Genomic DNA, 25,324 nt, shown 5'->3' with positions numbered 1-25,324 from the left:
CACTAGCGGTCGCACGGTTCAGTACGGTCCAGTCTCCAGCACTGACTGCAACCGAAGTGCTGATTAGTTGTAATGAATTGTCTATTTATTTTGTATTTGAATTTAAGTTCCTCTTGTCGAGTTTCAATAGCCTATTATTTTTGTAAAAAAAGCGTGAAAAGGGTGTGCAATTATTTGATGTTAAAACTGTGATGTGATCTGTATGAAAATAAAAACCTTAAAGTTATTTTAATCTATTCTTTGTGTCGAAAAATGATATATATTGATTATATAGCATTAGCAACATGATTGAACACATATATTTTTATTTTTTTAAGTGGAATTGTAACAGATTTCTGTTACAATTTCAAAACATAACTTCAAGTGCCCAATGCATTGCCAATGGCCACAGCTGTGGCCAAGACTCGGTTCCCTTTTGCAGGGGGGGGGGGGGGGGGGTCCAGTTTGCACGTGCCTGTATTTTACACACTTTTTATGTGTGTAAAATACAAAATTAAGTGTGGAGAAGATGTATATAGGCCTGTGCTCTGTTTTCAAGATTTTAGGGTATAACCATTAGGCCATTTTTCCTGCACATTAGCAAGCCTGGCAATGGTTCGCTACTCAGTGTGTCTTGCAGCTCTAGCTAGATTTACCTGTTGGCAGTTGTAGAGTTAATTACCTAAATAAGAAGTGCACATTTTCTGTGAATTGGCTGACGTTATCAAAGACAGAAATGTAGTAAATTCATAGTCATTTCTCCAATATGGCAGATGCTGCTTTCAAAATCCACATGAACACACATGCACACACATGCACAGAGAACTGGCATTTCTTCCAACCACATCCATGTGCCTCCACTCCAGTAACAGGAAGAGTGTGCACCTAAACATTGTGGGCACCTCAATGTTAAATTCCCATTCTTTTTTGACAAGAGAAAAGACAACTTTTTTAGAAAACAAGTAAGAGTAAAACCAATAAGAACTGTACATGTAGCAGGTTACACATCAGCTCGGGAATGCTATTCTGAACAGGTGGGTTTTCGCACTATTCAACTATAGTGTAGATTTTTGTCCTAACACAAACAATGAATGGAGAATTTACATCATACGTGTCTGAGCATGCCTGAAAAAGTGTCATTTAGGGCCTAATATTTTTTACAATTGTTTCAAATTGCTATAAAAAAAGGGTGAATTAGGGTCTGATAATGATGTACGGTGCATATTCAATTCATGTAACCTATGTTTCCTTCTTTTTTTTGCAAAAGAAATGGCCAGTTTACCATTCAGGTGCCCATTCTTCCTGTATCCGGAGCTACTCGTTTGTTGTTTGTGTCTATCTGTATCAACAACTGAAACAACGTACTTGCCATTACATGAGGAAATGACACAGGCAGCTGTACCTCCATGGAAAATGGAAATTGACCTACTGGGAAATGCACCCCCCTTTGATTTTTGACAGAAGCACTTTCTATGCATATTATGATGGAACTATAGCAAGTAAAAGCTGCACATCATGTATAGTTTAATGACTATGCCAAAGATCATAAACAGGTCTTAATAACAAATAAACAGGTCTTAATAACAAAAACAACAGTTCTTTGACAATCTCACTAAAGTAATAAACAGGTGACTAAATAGAGGTACAAAGAACACTTCCTCTCTGGGGCAACTTCCTCCACTAAATCTGAGTGACAATGACATTTATTTTCATGTTCATAAGTCAAGACTTTAGGGCCCTGTGCAATACAAATGTGGAATATTGAATGAATAATGAATGCATTTGGTTATTTCTAACATAAATTAAAAACACATAATATACAAAACAGGAAAACAACTAGCAAAACACAACAGTGTTCGAAAAAGAGTATGATGAAGCATTTACTCTTAATTATCACAATTCTATACACAACCCAAACATTTACACTCCATGTTCAGAGAAAACGAATAAAATCTTAAACAGTAGTACTCTGTCGAGTGCCTACTTGTGCGCAAGTACTGTCGACCGCTACAAACGTTCAAATCTCAGCCTATACCTCCGAGCATACGCACATTCGTACAAGCGCGACCACAGTACTTGCGCGCTCTGCTTGCACAAGAAATAAAAGTTTACCAATTTAAACCCTGCATAGTACTTGAGTTATTGGCTATTGGATGGGCTGTCTAATAGCCTACAGTGGACACATACAGGATTTGATTATTATTGTTGCATTGCAGTATGTTCACGTAACACTTTAGTATTAAGTTTGCATCAATGTGTGTTTTTGTCTGACAGTCGAAGGCCCAGAGAATGTTTTTGCTGGTAGTTTGAGTGTAATAAATAATATAAATAATTTTAACTGGAGGGAAAGTATACCAGGAAGGTCTGGGGAGGGGACATCTAGGATCTAACTCGTTACACGTGAAGGTAGCCTAATACACAAGTTTTGAAAAACAGTATTCTTCCTGAAGTAGGCTTAATGTTTCTTTTTACTTTCCATTAGCTGATGTAATAAAGATGACAGTAGTTTCTGTCCCAACCCAACATGCATTAAAAGAGCCTTGCTGTGACTCTGAACAGGGTGTGTGTGGGTGGGGGAGGTTCACCTGCTGAGGTTTACCCACTGGCATCATAAAACATGGTACGACTATCGTTCTCCATCTCAATGAGCGTTAAATAGCCTGAAAATGGGGGGCTGTCGGCTTCCTTTCACAGTTGAAAAACAGGGCTGTGCTGGGTGGATATGAACCGCTAATGACCGTTGTAAAGGTTAGGATGGGAGGAGGTGGAGGGGATGTCATCCCCCAGGAACAATTCTGTGGTGATGTGGACTTTTACTCAGCTCAATTCATTAGTTAGTAGGCCTCTTGAGCCATTAGTGGGGCCGGATGTCTGGTCCCTTTCTCCCTTTTCCTCAGCTGAAGCATGATGCTGATGCACACAAGTTTATTTACACATTTTGATGAGGAAAGGTAATGGAGGGCAGAGTGGCATCTGTATTGATCCTTGCTACAAAGAGCAGTCATCCTGTCCAGGGATGGTGGAAATTAAGAGTTATTATTACAAAAAAACCTCAGAGGTAAATTTGAGATAGCGGGAAGTGAAATGTTGGGTTGGAATCCTCTAAATTAATAATCCACACAGCTCCCCAGCTCAAACTAACAGAGTGATAACTCTGATAACCTCTCCTCCAAAACGTTTTGACTCCAGTCAATGTCAAGTTCATACTACTAACTACAGTATGTCTGTGGAAGCCAATGTGATCCTGTGTGCAGGTGTCTGGCCTATACTTTCTGGATGTCTAGGTTGGATGAGACCCTCCGTGCAGAACTACCTCCAAGCCTCCAAGGGGTCTTAACATTTCTCATTCTCCACCATTCTAATGGCGTTTGTAGGGACAACCTTGTTTATGCTCAATGTTATGTCACCCTTCACAGCAGGAGAAACAGCAAGAAGAGGGCACAAGCACTTAGCAATGTAAACCCCCACTCCCACTGAGTTTAAACTGCTCAGCACTACACCAATGGGCAATTTAAGGGTTTTAATTGCTCTGATAATGGACAAGCAAAGAGCAACAGATCGACCTGCACTGAGATGATGGTAAAGGCCTCTGGCAAGGCTAAGTGCATAGCATATGTCTTAATTATCCCCCAGGTGGTGATAGTTTTAGGATGAATAGACTGCTTAACAAACACATAAACATAAAGATTGTTACAGGTTGATGTCCAGTGGAAGAGTGAGCAGACTGCAGCCAGACATCATGATGGGGGCTAGCACAGCAGTGTGAAATAGAGAGGGGGTGCACTGACTTGGGGCTGGTGGGGGTAACAGATGTAGATGAAACAGCCTCAGAGAGGAAAGCAGCAGTCAAGCTTCATAAAGTCAATGGACTATAGGGCCAAATGGAGAGGAACTGGTAGAGACTGGGCGTGATAAAAGGCAAAACACAACAACCATCACTGCCTGCTCACTCACGCTTAGTGGCTTTCATTTCAGTTCAATTGAGAAAAACCAAGATCAATGGGAACATTCTCTTTCAACTACACTGTAAAAATGCTCAGAGTTAAATTAACAATGAGAATTTTATACTATACACTTCTGAAAATGAACTGCATAAGCCTTGGGGAGACATGTATAAACCAGGAGGGGGGGGGGAAACCTCCAAAGCCTGAATGAAACTCACTTGTGAAAAATGCAGTGTATTCATAATTTATTGATTTCCAAGCTCTACCCATGAATCAACTTCATTACTTGCATATTTTAAGTAGTGGCACTGAATACCATTATAATGTATCCTTTTTATTGAATGAAAAATTCAAATGTAACATTGAATCATTGTTGACCGAGCCTTTCTGTGACAGAAAGAATGCATAGTAGTGGTATTGATGTCATAAGCTTCATTGTTATTGGTTTGTATTAAGCCAGGGATACTCAAATAGATTTACCTGTGGGCCACATTACAAAAATGGCAAGGGGCCAGGGGCCAGTAGATAAAATTACGACATTAATGATACTTGATAACTTCTCTCTTTCAATTGCTTTATTTTCGCAAAATGTATCAAAGTACAATGTGCATGCACACAATATGTAAATAAATAAATGTGTTACATTTTCTTGCATAAACACAAAGAGCTGTTTCCATAACTGCACAAATTATTGCACATAACATGAGTAGCTGTTATAACATAATAACATAACATGAGTAGCTCTTTGCCTGCCTGTCTGTCTGTCCATGAGTAGTTATTTGTGTCTGTCAATGAGTAGCTGTCTTACTGTCTGCCTGTCTATGAGTAGCTGTCTGCCTGCCTGTCTATGAGTAGCTGTCTGTCTGCCTGCCTGTCCAATTGTCCATGAGTAGCTGTCTGTCTGTCTGTCTGAGTAGCTGTCTGCCTGCCTGCCTAATTGTCCATGAGTAGTTGTCTGTCTGCCTGTCTATGAGTAGCTGTCTGCCTGCCTAATTGTCCATGAGTAGCTGTCTGTCTATGAGTAGCTGTCTGCCTTCCTGCCTGTCCAATTGTCCATGAGTAGCTGTCTGCCTGCCTGTCCAATTCTCCATGAGTAGCTGTCTGTCTGCCTGTCTATGAGTAGCTGTCTGACTGCCTGCCTGTCCAATTATCCATGAGTAGCTGTCTGTCTGTCTGCCTGTCTATGAGTAGCTGTCTGCCTGCCTGCCAGCAAGCAAGTTGGTTAACAGAAAATAAATTGTTATGGCTGAGTAAAATAAAATACAATAAACACAATTTGCCTGAAAATAGATTACCCAGCTATGACCTTTTTCATGAAAAAAAATGAGTAGTGATATGGCTGACTGAGTAAAATAAAACAATCTACCTGAAAATAGATAGCTATAAGTGAAGAGCAATTTCCGCAATTAACATTTCCGCAATTTCCACAATTTCCATTTCCACAATTTCCTCAATTTCCATTTCCATTTCCACCATTTCCGCAATTACCATTTCCGCAATTTCCATTTCCGCAATTTCCATTTCCACCATTTCCGCAATTACAATTTCCGCAATTTTCATTTCTGCAATTTCCATTTCCAACTATTAATGGCAGCTGGGTTTCATCATTCAAATAAAATAGAATTCTGTCCGTTTAGCTATAAAATTATGTCAGGGAATAGGGATACACAGTATATGTCTTTCATTTGCATTGCATCTCCCCCCATCTTATTTTCGTTCGAGTAATAGTACAACTCTAATAGTATTACTTATAATAATGTAATTAAAGATAACTTCATTCAGATTTATTTATTTTTATTTCATTTTCCAGATTTTTTTTTCTTTTTTTTAGATTTTCATTGGTGGGCCAGTCATAATGGTCCCGCGGGCCTGAGGTTGAGTATCACTGTATTAAGCAATAGAATGATGCAACATTCTCTACTATTCGGTATTTTCTATACCGTTTGTGTATTCTTTGGATTATGTCACCAAATGGCTTTGAACGTGTGAATGTTCAGCATACAGTCAATCCACTGATATTAAGTGCGTTTTGTGATTTAAAAACCCATGTGAAGTGAACGGTACCTTTTTAACATGATGTAGTATAGACCCTCCTGACGTCACATGGGGTGGAATAATATAAAACCCAAACATGCACGTCCAACGTTCTACCAAGTTTCAATATCTATTTATATCACATGGGCATGGCAGCATACTACTGGCCCCACTACTCTACCTAGCTGTAAATAATAAACATAATTCATGTTGGTGTATAGAGATCGACTACTATACAAGATCATTTCAGAGAGGGAGGGAAATACTAAATTAACTGTTAACTACATTAAAAGTTGGTAAAGGGGTGAGTCGTTTGGTATTCCCTCCTTATACAGTTGCTTAAAATAATGCATCTTTAGTTTACACTTTTATTTGCCTATAAATATTTATATTCGAGGCACAATACCCCATCACCATCAAAACAAAATATAATGAACATAAGATTCTGTATTGTGACTGAGAAAACAAGGCACAAACAATGACATTTATCATGAATACTCTTATGCGAGTTATTTTTGTACTGCCCACAGTTTGGCAATAATCACTAGTTGATAAGACAAACATGGTAAAAACACTAACAGATTATCAGTTATACAATTCAATTAGCTTGCTAAGGACATTACAAAATGACACAGTAGTACCATTAGTCTAAGGGTGTGGTCACACAGAAATTCGATTCTGCCTATGCGGCGAACTCTATGCGGTGTGTTGCTATTCGCAGATTTCCACAAATAAACACTCCGTTTCCATTGAAAAGCATTGCCAGAATGAAAGTTCGGTGAGACAGCACCCTAAAGCCTAATTTATGCTTTGGCAAAAAAGTATTATGTGACCTGTTTGACAAAATAATGTGTATTTTCAACTGAGAAAAGTGTAAAATCCATATCAAGAGCAAAATAGCATTGGTGAGCCATGTGTATTCCAGAAAACCCTGATAATTGCATAGCCTATATTGCTGCTTTTGATTGACATAAATGGGGGTCATTCTTGTAAAACATGTGAGCTAGGCAAGGATTGGTGGACAGATTAAATATCTTATGCTATACTTTAGCAATAACACAAAACGGCCCAGATTAATATTTTGGTTCAGAGGCACATGTTGATCATCAAAGTGGTCAACATGCAGGGACGCAACAACTCCATAACCACTAGAAAGGGCACAAAGTGTCTTGAGCCCCCAATCATTCTGAACAGCTGCTTCTGGACAGTATCAGTACCCTATAAAGAATCAAATCAGTCATCACTGGAGTCCTCTGTGTTGTCCATCTCCACGTCTTCCCAGGGGGCCTTGTTGCGCTGCTCCCAGGTTTTGGCCTGAGCGAGAACAGCCGAGGGGAGGAGCAGCTCACAGGCTGCCAAACCAGAGATACGGCCCTCAAACGGCATCCCATCCGTCCAGTCGTCTGTCTCAGTGTTGTATATATGAACATACCTCATCCTTCTGCCTTTGTCGTGGGAGCGCCCTCCCAGTATATAGATGAAATTGTTCAACACGGCCATGCCTGGTTCACCATGTCCAGCTGGGAGAGGGCTCACCAAAGACCAAGAGTTAGCTACTGGGTTGAAGCACGCCACCTGAAAAGTTGTAAAACGTATTACTCTCCGTTATATCTGTAGTGCCGTACAATTGGTAATGACCACCATGGAATGGAGATACTCTACCTTAAGGACATCACGGCGGTAGCCACGCTGATCATTGCTTCCGCCGATAACATAGGCACGTCCATTAACAGAAGCCATGCCATGCCACGCCCGCTCCACGGGCCCCTCTGCACATCCTACCCACTCATTGGCAGCTGGGTCAAAACAGTACGTCTCTTTCAGATATGTAGCACCTCTGCGTCCACAGGTGATATATATTTTGCCATTCACCACTGCTGCAGCATGGGCATACACCTAGAAGGAAGGCTAGACTATTATTCAAGGACATTTATCATGAATGCCACTGACTCTAAACTGGTTCTGCACTAGTTCTAAACTCTTGCTTTTAATTGATCTCATATTCATGTCCTCACTGTATTGCATTACTGCTATTATTTTAATGTTTTATGCGCTGCTTTTCTTTTTTTCTCTCCATTGCTCTGTAAATCACTTTGAGCTGCATTTCATGTCATGAAAGGTGCTATACAAATAAAGTTTATTATTATTATTAAACTGATCCACTACTGACAGTTACTGAAATACTGAGATAGTATCTCTGTATTCAGCTGGACAAAACATTTAAATGCCAATTTCGCTAGCAAACTGCAAAGGAAAACTAGAAATGCACTCTCTCGAGATGCCAACTTGTGCCTTGCACACAAGTAGGACATGTATGGCCTACTTGTGCGCAAGCAGAGCGTGCCATGAGGTGCACTAACCACTGCTGGTACCACTGCTGCTCCGAGTCCTAGAGCTCTCTGCTGTCTGGGTACGACTGCTGCTCTGAGTCCTAGAGCTCTCTGCTATTCTAAATCCTTTAGACCCGTTATTGACGTTATACCAACCTTGAAACGTAGCTTAGTTACGTCACCAAGAATGGTGGTCCCTTATTTTCCGGTGGAGTACGCTGGTACACCGACATACATACCCACGGTGGTCCCTTATTGACCGGTGGAGTACACCGACAAACATACATACCCAGCCGATCACAGTACTTGCGCGTTCTGCTTGCGCAAGTAATAATTAGGTTATTTTACAGTCTGAACTTTTGAGGAGCACTAGCCCCTCCTATGTCCATCTTTCCGCGTCTGTGTGAACAGAAACATTGGCTGATCACCCCATAGTGATTATTTGATTTACTGAGCAAAGTACATTTTATGTGGGTATGTTCAACACTAAGTGGAGTTCTAGCACCATCAGGTGGACTGTAAGAGTATTGTGACTTTCGTTTTGCAACTAATGTATGTGTACTGTGTACTATACCTCTCTCTTGAGGGCAGCAACAGAATCCCAGGTGTTGGTTTGTGGATTATAGCACTCCACTGCATCCAGTTCATTGCTGTAGTCCCGACCACCGATGGCATAGATATGTTCGCCCACTACACAAACACAGTGGTCGGCATGTTGCTGCTGCAGAGGCTTAATCATGCACCAGCTGTTGTGACGAGGGTCATACCTGGGAAAAGAGAAAGCAGCTCAAAGCAATAAAGTAGAAAATATGACTACATTGCCAGGTTAGTCTCAAATTCAATCAGCAGTAAACAGATTAGAGGGTGCAAATTAGAGTTCCAAATTGAATCAAGTGCAAGCCTGACCAAAAAGAGTGGCAGAGAAACAAAAACTAATCTTTAGACTCATCTTTAGTCAAATAATAACTCAAATAATAACATTTTAAAGTGTTATCTTTCCGGAATACAGACTACTAATTTGACACAAACTGTTGTTTTGACTCAGCTGACTGTCATTAAGTTGTTATTCCCACCTCCAGCAGCGGGTTTCAGCACGAAATCCACTGGTGTTCTTGTCCCCTCCGATCAGGTAGACAAAGTTGTTTAGCACAGCGATACCCTGGTTTGACATGCGCGGAGCCTGATTTGCAGTGAGTGTACGCCACTTCTCCCAGCTTGGGTGGTACACCTGGAACAAATCTTCTGTGTCTGAGAGGGATCTGGAGTTAAACATCCCCCCAAAACCCACAATGCAGCGGAGGCTGGAACGAGGCTGGGTGAGGGGAACTTGCAGAACAGGCTGCCTGATTTCCTGCTCATGGTAGCGCAGCGCAGCTCCAACTGAGTCTCGCAGCGGGCACTCCTTCAGCCGGCCATACAGCCTTAGCAACACATGTTTCTCCATCAGGCAGAAACGCACAGCTTCAAGCATCTTCAGATTGTCCTTTGAGACAGAAAGAAACATTGGATATGGTTGGCGTAGAATGGTCAAGGACAAAAGCAATTAATAGTTATAATATGATTGTTAATATATCACCATAGAGAGCAGGTATCCACCTGCTCTCTCTGTGCCATACTCGCGTCATGTCCAGGGGGTGTACTTACAGTACTACTTATACTTCAAGCCGCCTCACGCAACCTATGGGCCACAAGGCTAGGGTCATTCTGCTTGTGAACAGCTAACCTCTGGCACTGTTGGCTTGCTTGCTGTGAAACTGTGCAGACACACTCCCTGGATTCTGGGACAGAACCTTTGGCTCAAATATTTCATGCAGACCTTTTATAGCGCCACCAGGAGGCCCATTTCTGCACAGTACTCATCAAAATCACGCACATAGGTACACAGTATCTCTAACGAAACGGGTCTTTCAGATTTTTGAAGGGCGCTAGGCCCTCCTATATACAGGTTTAATGTTTGTTTTTAGTTCAATGTTTGTTTTAAAAACGTCATTGACAATGAAGTGAAAGTTTACATCATCTTAGCCATGGTTCACATCAGTGGCGGAAGGTTCTTATAACGGCAGTGGGTTCATGCAGCCACTGGCGGTCGCTTATTGACGGAAATACTATACTGCATATTGATATATTTTGCCAAAATGCCAGTGGGTTCATTTGCGCCTCTGAACCCACGGAGTTGACGCCACTGGTTCACATGACGCTCGTACTTCACTAGCATCATGGCGCAACTGCCTCCTGTTTTACGCGATCGCTACATTTACAGTCCAAACGTGTATATAAACATTCCGATTTCAAATATAAAGTACTCGCCACATGTGCCACGGGTGATTTACACGATTGCGTAAAACAGGCTTCAGTTGCGTCATGACTGTCATGATAATCATGACAGTCATGTTTCAGGGCTAACATCATCTTGTCCCTAACACAAACATTAAATGCCATCAACAATAAAGAGAATTTAATGTTTGTTTTGACACTGTTTGTTTTACATCACCTAATCAACATGAGTTAGACTTTAATATATTAGCGCCCCTCACTTCACATGGTTGTGCTTTTTGATATTCCATGCTTATTGACCACGATTGGCTTCACCAGAAACAAGAGTTGATATAAAGTCAACTGGGAAAGGAAATTGTGAATAAGTGGGTTTTCAGGGCGGTTTTGAAGGCTCCGGGGCATGCGTTTGGGGAGTGCATTCCAGAGGGAGGGGGAAGCCACAGAGAACCCCGTCGCCCCAGGTTCAGCACCTGGTCTTGGGGACCTACAGGAGGCCGGCATCACTGGACCTGAGGGAACGGGATGGGACATGGCTGGAGGAGGTCAGAGGTACGGGGAGCCAAGTTATCTAGTGCTTTATAGGTGCTGTCATGGTGGGGAGCATTTTGAAGTGAATTATTTGTAATTCTTCGTAATGTTCTGTGGGAGTTTCTGCAAAAAACTGCAAAGACCTAATTTGCAGTCAGACATAGACAAGAGGCTCATGTCAAACGGACACACTTATGACCCACCTGCAAGCACACCTGGTCTGTCTCCACCTGCTCAGGACTGTAATGGTAGTGCAGCGCTGCCTCATACACCTCGTTTTCAGAGTCCACGTCTAGTTCGTCGCTGCACAGCACTCTGAAGACTTTATCTGGGGGGAGCTGACGGTAAACCTCGGTTCGAGAGAAAGCCTGGATGTTTTTGAGGATGTAGGTGTGCAGCTTGGACTGTAGTTGTTGCAGCCCATACATGTCAGCCAATCTATCGACCTCTAATATGTTGCTGTCATCCAGCCAGGAGAAGAGGAAGTCACAGCAGAATCCAATAACATCTTCAATCTATAAAAACAAACAGAGCTTGGTTACGAGCAACAAGTTAACTAAATATGTAAGAAAGGGGCAGAGGGAAGCAGCCTACCTGTACCAGAGTGGCTGCAATAAGGACTTCCTGTACATTATCTACATCTAACTCGATCTCTGACGTGTAGATGAAATCAAGAAGTTTCGTCATAGCCAAGTAAGTTACACCATGTACTGGGATCTCTGTCAGCTGTGTCTCCCGGAGCCCTCCGGCAAACATCCCCCTAATGAAGACACATTGATTGAACTAGTAAACGGTGGCTGTTAAGAAATCAACTCCATTGGCGTTTCCTTTACAATTAAAAGCACTCCTGGTGAGCTGAAGCCATCAGGATGAATGTAACCATTACCTAAAGTAATCGCAGGAGGCTGCCAGAAGGATGCGGTGGGCTTGAATGGGGCGAGCCTCCACCAATAGCACAACGTCAAAAAGGATGCCGTTTTCCCTCAATGCAAGCAGGCCGCCCAGTAAGCTCTGGGAGTGGCCAGAACTTCTGTAGGTTTGGCGGCCACAGTGGCCTGATGAATCAGCATGTCCTCCCATTGGACTCAGCCGCTGATCACCATCCTCAGCCATCGCAGGATCCTTAATGTGGCTTGGCTACATCACTTGTGCCTGCCTCACTTTACCGACACCATCTTTGCACAGCTTAGTAGTTAACAGAATGAATGTTGTTGGTATCTAAAAGAAAAAGAAAGAAAAAAAGACATACAGTAAGTAGATGTTTGACAAACACTCTGCTTGAAAGTACTTATGGAGCAATAATACATTTTATTTATATTGCACTTTACATTTGAAACAAATCTCAAAGTGCCACAGTACAGAATAAAATATATAATATAATGTGCATAAAACATCATTAACATAAAGAAGTCTAAAAACAATTTAAAACAATGGTACCGGTATGTGCATTTTTTCCCGGAAGTTCTATATTTCACAGGAGTTTCTGAACGATATCTATCTATAGAGTTAAGTCCCATGGATTTAACAATGGTTTATTATCTTGCGACCAACAATGGAGACACTACAGCGAACTATAAACTCGTCAAAGTGGTATGTAAACATTAGCTGACAAGCTAGGTGGGAGCACGGATTAAACCAAACAACTTGCTAGAATAAAACAGAAATTTGATTCAAGGAAATGTTAAAGTCTTACATTACATGTAAACCCTCCAATTGCTTTCAATTTTATTTAAAATGACACCGCAGGTTTAGGCGTAGGCAGCACTGCAGCTGGCTTGACAGAATCAAAACAGGACTGTTTACTTTCTTTCAGTGGTACACCCCATAGCTCGGAGGGCCGGTGGCACTGGTGGCTTAAGTGGCTAGTTGCTGGTTGTTAGGCAACCACTAATTTGCATTACTAGTGTGAACAAAGACCATCGTGCGAAGTAGATTTTTATTTTCTTTTGTATGTATTACTAAACATGTAATGGGGGGAACGTAATCGATTCTATTTGACTCGTGGGACCAGGACCTACGTACTAGCCTCGGTCTCTGGGTCCCAGGCTTGCCTAAGTACAGTACTGTTTAGTCAAACTGTGAGACGTGCTTGTCTGCAGTTGCTTGACAACGAACTACCCAATGACAACACGGCCGTCCTTCCAGCCTTCGGGACCGTCCTACACACCCTGATTAGAGACGTTTGCTCTCTGGCATATTGGTGCTGGACTGGTAGCATCTTAGCATCCATATAACTAAACTTTAGGAGCTGCCCTGGTACCGACCTTCGGTACCCTACCGACGCTAGCTGGTACATTATATGGTAAGACCAGGCTACCTAGCAAAGGCCAATTAATCATTAATTTGTTACACGATATGTGGGTAAATTAATAATCATTACAATTATAATATAATTATATTTTGATTCATTTATTGTGACCTCTATGATTGTGACATTATTATTAAGTGTTCCTTTAACTTTCTCTTGAGCAGATGTGAGAAAGCTAGCCTCTCAAACACAAGAGGGCACTGTTTCCATCTCGTGTGATGAGCTTCGGCAACCCAACTAACCTGTTATCTGGATATAAAGCTTTTTTGAAACAAATGTGTAGTCACTTTGGGCCAAATGCATTTTTTCTCAAATAGTATACAAAAAAAACCTCATTGTGTTTAAAGGTAGCAGCTCTGTTTACATTTGCAGTAGGTCTAGCAACTTGGTACAGATAGTAGTAGTGCTTAGGGTGGTTGTATTCCATTGGCTTCTTTTGTCGCAACAGTTCACAAATCTTGCTGCTGTGTTTTTTCCCCAATTGGGAGTGTTTTTGTCGTTGGTCATACTTTCAGACTCAATTTGTGTGTGTGTAATATGGGAAGTAGCCTATGTGTCTCAGTGAACAGTGAACACATTCTTGAAATAGAGAAAGGCTGCCACAGACAGACCCGCTCCCAAGGGAAGACAGACTATGCACCCACTGCACACAAAATGTGGTGGAAACAGCTACACTTTCTAACCACCTGCCCTGACATCAGAGGCTACTTCCCACAGATTATACACACACAAAGGCTTTCCTACGTTTTGGGTATAGACTTTCTTGCGCATATATTAGGCCTTTCAGTTGAAGTCCCTCTCAGTCGACACAAATGATTGATTCAAGCATTCTAATGGTGTTTTTTGTACCATATCTTCTCTTTATAGCACCGTCAGTTACTAGCTCTGGTATCATGTACACAGACTTCTAATTTAATCTATCTACTTCCTGTAAAACAAGTAGACATTAACTGCAATGAGTTCTAAGCCAAGTGTATAAATATAAGGCGGGACCAAGAAAGAAGACAATACACAATAACAACAATATGCACAAATAAGAATAATTGTCTAAGTTGTCAGTACCCGGATTTGAACCCACAACCTCGTGCTCCAAAGGCTACCAACTGAGCTATGGAGACAGTCTGTTGACTCATTCTGAACAGTAACATCCCCAAAACCAGGACACACATAAGTGTTACCAAAAACACTGGATGATGTCTATCAATTAACTACAGTGTGTTTTGCTGTAAATGTTTTCACGTACAAACCGGGATTTCAGATAATGGTCCATTGTGTGTAGAACGTTTCACGCAAATTGCTCAAAAAACAGGCAGAAAATCAGGTATAAGCATACTTCAAAATGGCGGAAAATCTGAGGGCGGAGCTTACTTGTTAAAGTGACAGATGTGTTCCCCATGAGTCAAGGAACATGTGGAAACAAGTGCCATGAATTTTGGCCAAACGAGGCAACAGTTATGCCTGTTCAAAGGTTCCAAAAATTGCTGCTTTCAGTGCTATTTGGCATGACCCTCTACCATACTGTAAAATGTCATAAGCTGCCATAATAATAATACTGATACATAATAATACATACTGCATGGGGCAGAAGAAGAATTTTCACAAAACAGCAATTTTCATTGGCTCATAAAAGATTTCGTTCCCCGTATATGTCCAAAGTTCACGTGTAGAAGTTTTCGTGCATTTTGATCAAAGATCCTAGGAGGAGATACATTTGAACTGTTTTTCATATAATTCAAAATGGCGGGTGATCTAAAGGTCAGAGGTCAAAAGTCAGGTTTTCGGCATGAGGAGACATATGTGTATCAAAGTTTCATTACCAACGGTCAAACGGTTCATGAGATATGGACGTTCAAAGTTTGCATTTTCAATTGAGTGCTATAGCGCCACCCTTTGGCCAAATCTCTACCAGATTCCCGCGTTTCACGAAAACCGACTGCACGGTTCAGCCAGAACAGCTATTTTTGGCGGAAGAAGGAGAGAAGAAAAAAAAACACAAAAACAATAAGTGGTCCCTTAATAATGTAATGCTTAGCCTAAATGTCTGGGTGGGAAGGCAGACTCGTGAATGGATGCATGGTTACTTTGCCAAATGGGATTTATTTTTTATTTACAGTGCTGGGTTATTAATTTCCAAACATAATTCAAAAACTCTACCCCACAGGAAATTCCCTCCACTTGGACTGGTCCAGTGACATCATCGACGATGACACCAATCATATATAAGGAACAAAATTCTGGCCAGCACCCTATCAAACATTGTATCTACATGGTGAGTGGAAAAGGAAAAACAAAAAAAATAATGTGTTATGAGCTTGTTATTGACTAGGCCTACTTCTTAAACTTTCTATTTAATTTATTTATGGAAATACTTTTGAAAAATGTTGGATTTGTTTTTAAATGTTTTTGTTTAAACTTTTTTAAATCTTTTGAAATAATATATATACATATAATGAGATATACGCAACCCATAAAAAGTGTTCCACGACCCAAAGATTGGCTCCGACGCACTGTTTGGGATAATGTTGAGACAGCACCCACTCTGTCACAAATAATATAAGCTTTATTTGTATAGCACCTTTCTAATCACAATTACACACAAATAAGGCAGTGAGACATGGCAACAGATGACGTAAAAAGTAAAAGTTGGGGAATAAAAGCTTAGCTTTATAAAAGTGTGTTTTCAGGACAAATTTGAAACAGAGCAGAGATGCCCTTATATGGGCTCTATGCACAGCAGCCATATACATAGACATGGACAGCTAGATGCCTCCTTCGGCTCTGGGGTAAGGGAAGGCAAGCTTCTGTGACGAAAGCTTGCCAAGCTTCCACATGCGTCACAGAAGGGGACGTTCGGTAGGCCAATCAGAGGCAATGTAAAGGTCAGTTTTCTCATGCAAATAAAGCTCCTTTGAATTAAATTGACAAGTCCCGGAAAATAATCGTGATTGGCCAATGGCCAGTAGTCACTTTGAGTGGCAGCGTGCCTTCTGCACTTACGTTTGACTTCCGCCTACCCGTGCGTGCGATACAGGTCGCTCAAATGAACTGCGGCGAATGAGGCATCTAGGTTTTTATATGGCTCTGTTCCATTTAGTAGGCTCAAACCTCTTCATTTCAAGGACCCCATAACTCTGAGGGACCTGTAAAGCATTTGGTTTAATTTGTACACTCTTAACAGTTACACATCCGTAAGGGTCCATTTGGTTCCATCTGTTGGAGTCTATTTGAACCGTGGACTTTGAACCTGTGCTGAACGTTGCAAAGTCGGCTTCAGTTGACTTGGCACTATGCAAGTCTTGGTACCAAGCCCCCAGTAAGGCTGGCCAATGCAGGCGGGCCTGTGCATTTAGCATGAGGAAACCCTGTGCAGCTCAGGTTTAACATTCCACATTTCCCAAATCGAAAAAATGCGGAAGTAGACCGTTCTTCTGGGTGCTTCAAAACGCCACTGAGCGACTTCATACTTTATACTCAGCCATGTTTGACGTCTTGGGGGTACCAAGCATAGAGTTATATTTATTTATTTGTGGTGCTGGCTGGATTGGAATGTTATCATTTTTGTCTTAGTTGGGCTCACTGTCTAGGCCCCGGTTTGGGATTATTCGTGGAGATGAGATACTGTTGTTGTAGGGGCCCTTATTTGGTTTAGAGACAAACAAAAATTTGGCATTTCAGTGTTTATACTGTTTTAATGATTCACTATATTGAAAAAGTGAGTTGTGGTTGTCCGGGTCTCTGTTTTCTATTTGATGATAGATTTCTGAGTTATTTTTGTGGCTTTTCTGTTTGAGGCCTTATGGTTTGAAAAGGGAGCTTAAAGGTCAAATAGGCCTGTACGTTTTCTATTGCTCTGTTTACAACTACACTGTTGCATTGAAAGGTCCCAGAAACAAGTGTAAAAGTTAATGGACTTTGTTGCGTAACAAGTGCTAAAATTAACACTGTATGATAATATTTCAGCTGGGTAAATACCCTTTTCCCCCAGGGAAAGGTTAGCTGAGAACAAATCATTTTTAGGAATGTTCTGCCACACACACACACACACACACACACACACACACACACACACACACACACACACACACACACACACACACACACACACACACACACACACACACACACACAGTTGTATCCATAGAAGCTGCTCTGACTGTGTAATTTATGATATAAAAGTAAGATACAACTTGCATGAGTGCACAAGTACAAACAATTTCACCTCAACCGATATTACATTTGGAATTGCCAAATATTTGATCAGTAGACATCTGGCTTTAGCCATCTCCCATTTTATCTTAAATTTACAAAGTTTGCAAAGAGCAACAGATGACTGTTCTTTAAATATTAGATAGGCCTCTAACTAAACAAACTGTTTATCCACATGAAGTCAGAGCTCTGCACAAACTCAGAGATAGGATCCTGTCATGACGCTGAGGACTCTATATTGCTTGAGTTTTAAAATTGCATTCATCTTTGGAGCAGACTTGCATTTGAACATAATTTCCTGACAGTTTGTAATAATCTACCCCTGTCCAGTCTACATTGTCGTGGGATTCTGGATCAATCAGTAATTGTTGTGGCAATAGGAGTATTGCAGTATTTCAATATTCTAGGCGGTGATGGTTATCCTTTAATGTAGCTATACAATTTGTAAATGATGTTATGGGAAGAAGTACAATAACACTCAGGTCGGTGGTACGGTAGTTCTGCCAAAGAGCACAGGTCTTAAACCATAGGTTATACTACTGTAGTCTGCTCCAAGGACAAGCTGAACCATAACAAGATAGGCTGTACCTAAACAACTGCTATCAGACCTAGCGTGGGACCTATCTTGCATCAGAGGCACTAAATCCATAATTTGGGCATTTAGCATTGTGTTCCTCCGTAAAAAATGCTATCTTGTACCCTAAATCCCTGAAACACCTCCGCTACCCATTACATTATGCATAGGTGTGGTTTGGTTGGTTACAATAATGAAACCAATCACCGTGCCATTGCCTTTAAGAGAAGTCTGTACAATCCATTATCAATTACCCCCAGGGATATCTTGTCTTACACTATGGCCCATGGAAGTGCCTTTATATTTGATACAGAGGGTTGTTATGTGTTTCCTGTCCAGTTGCTCCTCTATTTATCATCCACTCCGCGACCAACACAGGCCCTAGATCTGCATATATGGAGCAAGCCAGCAACTATATCTGACCTCAAACCCTTAGATCTCCATATACAGTATGGAGTTGACCTGTTTTGACATTCCATATGTTGATCCGTTCCCACCTGTCCTTCCTGTTCTGACATTCCATGTTGATCTGACCTCATAAAACCCTGTACACTCGAGACACACTCCATATATGGCCAGTACAGAATTAATTCCATATGTTGATCTGACCCTGCATGCCAAAGCGCCAGCTCTCGTCCAGAAGTCTGCCGCCTGCCGTCACTCAGGCGGATGCGTGCACGTGACCTTGCCCTTTAGTTCGAGGTCGCTTCTCGCCCTCAGGGCGTCTTACTGGTAACAATAATATTGTTACCAGTGCCGATGGGCACTTTATCTAGTTATACTATATTATAGTATAACTAGATAAAGTGCCCATCGGCACAGGTCTCCACCAGGGCAGGTCAGGTTGTGGCCTCCTGGTGGCGCTATAATAGGCCAATGTGAGAAGGATTGGATGATTTGAGGCTTTTTGTTCAAAACGGGCCAATCCTGCAAACGTTGAAAGCCAATGTTAGCCAATTAGGATGGAAAATGATATATCGGACAGATCCGTCTTGTACACATGACTATAGAGATAGTGTGTATGCCAATCAGTGTAGAATCGGAGAAATCCAACAGACTCGTCTTGACCAGTAAGACGCGCAAACGCGGGAAGCGAACGCAGATCGTACATATTTGGGGTTTTTTAAGATTTATTTTTAAGTTATTCTTTTTTTAAGTTAAGTTTTTAACTTAGCCATAACCATATAAGGAGTCCCCAAAGCAGCTATACGTCCAAATATAGAGTGTGTTGCATCAATCACAAACAAATCACTCCGCTCCATATATGGGCACAAAGGGGGGACACACACACACAGACACACAGACATGATCTGCTAGGTCTCATTCCGAACGCAGTGAGCACTTACTATGAGACCTAGCAGATCATGTCTGTCTGTGTGTCTGTGTGTCTGTGTGTCTGTGTGTCTGTCTGTCTGTCCCGCTATCCAAATATGGAGTGTGTTGCATCAGCAATCACTCAGCTCCATATATGGGCACAAAAGGGGCCAGGTCCACTCAGCTCCATATATGGGCACAAAAGGGGCCAGGTCCACATATACAGTAACAGCGGGCCAGACACACAGACAGACAGACATGATCTGCAGGGTCTCAGCTGCGTTCGCTTCCCGCGTTTGTGCGTCTTACTGGTAGTAAGTGCTCACTGCGTTCGCAATCACATGACTACAGAAATCATGTGGACCGATTTGCGTGAGATTTGGATGAAATCTGTGCGACTAACATAAGCAATGTGTTTTACAGAAATCGGCCTCATGGTGGCGCTATAACCGGCAGATGTGGAGGGATGCAGGGACAATGTTTTTCCATGGCCTCTAGGGAGTGCGCATACATAAGTTGTATACAGATCGATGCAGTTATAGCTAAAGGCCTGTTATAGCGCCACTGTGAGGCTGATTCTGGGGGGAAATTTGTGGCATGTCGTCCTTGGCCTAGTGGAAATGTACGCGTATAATTTCACGGAAATTGCACACTGTGTTTGTGATTTGTGCCATTTTTTCTAAACGGACCAATCGTGTGAGCTTTGGAAGCCAATGTTAGCCAATCAGGATGGAAGATGGGAAATGGTGCTGCTCCGTGTTGATCACATGACTATGGAGATGGTGTATACCGAATTGTGTGATGTATGGATAAAATGTGTACGAGTAATCTACAGAAATGTGTTTTGCCTAAATCGGCCTCATGGTGGCACTATAACAGGCCGTTAGGTTCGTCGTTGGCATCCAGGGAGTGTGTGTGCAAAGTTTGGCATGGATCGGGCCAACGGTGCCGGAGATTAGCTGATAACGGACGGACGGAAGGACGGACAGAGGTACGGAAGGACGGACAGAGGTACGGACACACACGGACGGAGTGCAAAACATACTCTCCGCCCATGCCTTCGGCCTGGTGGAGACAATTATTCTGCAACTATAATTGTGTGAAATCTCTGTCCATCTGTCCCGTCTGTTCGTGAGTATGTAAGTGCGTCGTTAGCGCGCATTGGCGACGACCCAAGTGGGTGTGGCGTGGCGCCCGGTCTTGAGTTGGTTGGCTAGGCGTCAAGAACCACAATCTGACCGTTATGCCCATATAGGCATATACTGATGACATCAGGGATTTCCATATAGCATAAAATGGACACAGGCAGGAAGACAGATATTGAAAAATATTGATAAAACCAAAAATCACCATAGTGTAATAAAAGGATAGTGTAATAAAAGGATAGAGGCCGAACCGGAGTGTTAGCCCCGCCCCCCGCTATTCATTTCAGTGGAAGTTGCTCAGTGGCGTTTTGAAGCACCCGGAAGACTGCCGGAAGTATAATTATATATATGGTGAGCGAGTGGAAGTTTAGCCTAGCCCCGGACCGGGCTTACGCACGTGACGTCATGAACGTCCGTCCACCTCCATGAAAGTGCTGCAATTCCACATTTCGCCAGTAGGTAGTGGCAGCTTCAACATTGGATAGCCTTACTGGGGGCTTGTATAGGCCTAATGGAGTACCCTGATGTCATCAATGTCATAGTACTGGTGTCATAGACTGACCTGGACAGGCTGGACTCCATATATGGGTATAAAAGGGACACAGATAGAAGATGGGAAAGGGTACGATGGCAACCGAGAACAACAGGTATTGCATAACCAGGTGCCATTTCCAACTTGCATCATTCCAGAGAAGGTCTACTGAATGGAATTACAAGGTTCTTTCTCGTATAATTTAATTCCTCTTGGCTCAGTGCTTTGGCGTACAGGATATTTTAAATTGTATCAGTGTCATTAGTCATGAGCACTTAATCTTTCTCTCCAAATAATTCAAGAGGCCACTCTTCTCCGAACATTGAAATGGACAGTTAGAGGCCTCAATCCTGTGAGTGAGGCAGTATGTGCGCAGCAAAATCCTCAGTGTAGATCAGTGAATTACTGGGACGCATAGCAGAGGATTCAAACCCGTGGTGGGCACTACAGGAACTTTACTCCAGCATGACGCCCTGTTGTTGTAGGCTACAGGTTATTTCAGTCCAAAAAGACGAGGCAACATACATTCCAGTACAGCAGTAACCATACAAACTGCAATATAGCCTACAGAATACAGTGTCACAATTATATTATAGGCATAATCAATAATAGAGTAACATTTTAATCTGGTGTGGGCGATATGGTGATAAATATTGTCAAGACGATACAATGTCTCCATGATATGCCTTTTCAGAGATATTATTGCTTATACTGTAGCAGCTTTAAGCAATGTCAAAGACCTTCAGGCGTCTCTCTTAGCCTATCAGGCATAAGACTTTGTTGCCTAATAGTAATATATGGAAATGGTGAATACGCTGACGCATTAAATGAGTAGTATGGTAAACAGAAAATAATGAATATGTAAACATGAGAATGAGAATCATAATTGAAGGTAAAGTGGGAAAGGTGTCTCTGTCTTTACCATGGACAGATGGATAGAATCTGTGCATTTGCACTTTTTTTTTTTTTTAATCTAACCCTACAATTATAAGTAGCCTTGGTATACTGTTGGCTAATGACTCCAATTAATTATCGATTTGCCTTTCACTTCCATTATAAAATAAAGTACAAACTATGAAAAGTTGGTGCTGATCCGTCCAGCCCCGGACACACAAACACACATGACAGGAGGGCACACTATAATAACAATTTCCTGCTGCAGTGAGAAAAGTTAGTGTTACAACCTCTGCTTCTCACCATAGCTCCTGAATACTGCACCTGAAGGACCGGCATGGACAATGCAGTTGATTAATGTGGGTCCGGGACATCTGAGCCCTATGGTGTGGCAGGAGAACAAGGTAAGGAAATCGTACTAGTTTAGTCGGTTACATTGATAGGCATTGGAGGCATACGTTCTTAAAATCTACTTGGGGGAAGAAGAAGAAAAACAACAGTGATGTGAAGATGTGAAGACTGTCCCTACGGGATCTGTATAATCAGGATGAATCAGTATCCCATCCCTCCTATATTAAGATTGTCTTAAGGAAGCACGGAATGGCGGGCCAGCTGGCTGGCTAGCGGGGGGCGGAGGGAGTCAGCAATAACCATATAAGGAGTTCCCAATACAGCTATGCCCAAATATGGAGTGTGCTGTCTAACCACAATGTGTCATCACTTATACTTATCAGTGATCTCTATGGAGAAGCCATGATGACACATTGAGGTTAGACAACACACTCCATATTATGGCTATATAAGAGACTGACAGATACAAAGATCTCCATATATGGGCATAAGTTATCTCATAAAGGGACATGGACTAACTGATACATCAGGGATCTCCATATATGGCCTTAAAAGGGACAAGGAGTGACGGATACAGAGATGTCCATAATGGCCATATATCATTTGGATCGGCGGTGTGATGTAGGTGTGAGGGCTGCGTAGTGGCCCGAACTTCTAGTATCTTAAATTGATGTTGTTTGTGATTGATGTGATTGATGTGATTACTGTGATCGTTGTGTGCAGAGATTGAGGCATAAGTGTGGCAGGTGTAATTTTGCAGCGACTTGCTTGGTGATTACAAACTGCATGATCAATTCTCCTCTGCACCAAAATCCTATAGCAGAACTGCTCCCTGGACTGCAGTTTGATGAAGCTTACACTTTGTCTAAACTGGCAGTTTGAGTAATACATAATTCTCTCCCTTTTAATGATAAATATGGGGATTTCTTCCTCCATTTTTGCTACCATATCAGTCAGGATTCAGACAGGTCTACTTTGGTATTGCCATGGTCATGAATCATTTTATGAATCTAAAACTTTGCAACACAGAATATTTGTCTGATAAAATACTACCTTTGCTGTGATTTTCATGCTTTCGTTTATATTCGGAGGGGATTTCAGAAGAAGACAAGCAACTCTTGAACTGGGAATATTACATTCTTTGCTGCTTTAAATTTACAGTATGACCTTAATGCAGGAGTGTTCAAAGTGCGGCTCGCGGGCCAAATGTGGCCCTGAGACAAATTTTATACGGCCCTCAGGTTTATACCTGAATTGTATGATGAACGGCCCACCCAACACAGTATGTACATTCAAGTTTTTTAACCTGGGCATTTCCGAGAGTATAATTTGTCAGTGTTCCTTGTATTTACTTTTCTTTTTACCTTGCTCATCTGGTTACATTTGGTAACGTAACATATGGCTGAAAAAGGGCAGAGTTACACTTTTTGTTCACAGCACACCTAAAAAAAGACCATTAATATTAAATATTGATATCATCATCATAATATTGATGATGATAGTTAAATTGAATTGTTTAAATACGATGCATATGTATGTGACTTTGTTATAGTACGAAGGTACATTATGTCAGGAGATGTAGCTGGCCCTTGGGTATTTTCTAATATGGCCCCCTTTGAAAAAAGTTTGGACACCCCTGCCATAATGGCTGCACAATGGTTACAACAAGTCTTCCCCTTGTGCTTTCTTCCCTGTTACCAGTCTCGACTGAGGTCGATGTATAGAGTAGGCCAGGGACATCCATGGAAAGGCCAAGACATTTCCATAGCTCACATGGGAGCCACAACAAACCAGCTGCAGGACAGATCAATGTCATTGGATTTAAGAACATAAACACTCAGCCTCCCCAGTGGAATGTATATGATTATGTATGTTGAGTAGTCAAGCAAGAAAGAAAACAGGAAACTACCATCTAATTTTAGTTTGTGATATTTGAAAACCGGGTTTCTTGATTTCTGTTTCAAGTGCTATTGTTTTGACTAATGCTGGGTATTGTTTTCCAGTGGCCCCACCTGCTCATTCCACAATGTACATTTGTTGTGGAACAATTTTATGACTTCCCACACTCAGTAAAATCCTCCGTGTTAAAACACTGAAGGCTTTACTGGTCTGTCTTGTTGGAAATGTTCCGAATATTTCTACTTCATGTGGCAGGAAAAGACCGGGGGCAGTGGCTCAGGGGTGGCTGGATGGGAACCGCAAGGTTCCCTGTTCGATTCAGGCCCAGGGCTTAACCTACGTGTTAAGCGACGTCCGAATTTCAGAAAATCTTAACCGAGGGTTCCAAAAGGGGCTAGATTATCAGAGGAGTTGGGACTCGGGGAGAGCCAGAGTTACAGCAGGAGCTGTAACCTGAACAACACACTTAATGCTTCCTGTGACACCTTCGATCATTTTCCAACCTAGGGTTGACGGTCGGGAATAAGTCAAGCCACACTTCCAAGCATCTGATTATGTTAAGTGGACAGGACACACACACACACACACACACACACACACACACACACACACACACACACACACACACCTGCAGCTCTTGAATCATGCTCCTGTTTATGTTCTTTAAAGTCCCATTTTAACCAAGGAACATCAGTGTGACTTCAATGTCAGATGTGATACAGTATGTGCAACCAGGGGGTTGTTTGTCATCCTTGAGTACCAGAGGCACTGTGGCCTTTGTTCTCAGCGAGGGTTATTTAAAGCCCCAGGGGATTTATAGGACTGTGTTGCAGTGATGGTGTCAAGGATCACTTCAACTTACAGTAGGTTCTTGTAAGGGACAGAGAGGAAGATTACCCTGATATTTTGCTAAAAGAATGACTACTTGTCTGGTCATGACTCAGCACTATAAGGAGGTAAGCCTCAAAGAAAAATCCAAACATCCAAATCCAATCCAATGTTTATCTGAATG

The 25,324-nt window shown here is 41.9% G+C and overlaps 1 protein-coding gene across 2 annotated transcripts; it reads right to left on the bottom strand.

Annotated features, from left to right (window-relative positions):
• Positions 1-7,185: 7,185 nt before the first annotated feature.
• Positions 7,186-12,922, bottom strand: klhl22 (kelch-like family member 22). Of its 2 annotated transcripts, none has more exons than XM_080765106.1 (8): positions 12,783-12,922; positions 11,976-12,307; positions 11,684-11,849; positions 11,293-11,604; positions 9,361-9,770; positions 8,862-9,054; positions 7,620-7,853; positions 7,186-7,532 (listed from the first exon to the last, which is right to left on the bottom strand). In XM_080765106.1, the coding sequence occupies exons 2-8, from the start codon at positions 12,200-12,202 to the stop codon at positions 7,191-7,193; spliced, it is 1,884 nt and encodes a 627-aa protein (XP_080621232.1). In that variant the 5' UTR covers positions 12,203-12,307; positions 12,783-12,922; the 3' UTR covers positions 7,186-7,190. The 2 variants fall into 2 exon arrangements, with proteins under 2 accessions (XP_080621232.1, XP_080621233.1); XM_080765107.1 differs by having other exon boundaries at positions 12,788-12,870.
• Positions 12,923-25,324: the final 12,402 nt, after the last annotated feature.

Source organism: Protomyctophum bolini, assembly GCF_963924005.1.
Source record: "Protomyctophum bolini genome assembly, chromosome: 6".
Classification (NCBI taxonomy): Eukaryota; Metazoa; Chordata; class Actinopteri; order Myctophiformes; family Myctophidae; genus Protomyctophum; species Protomyctophum bolini.
This window is presented reverse-complemented; position numbering and strand designations above follow the sequence as displayed.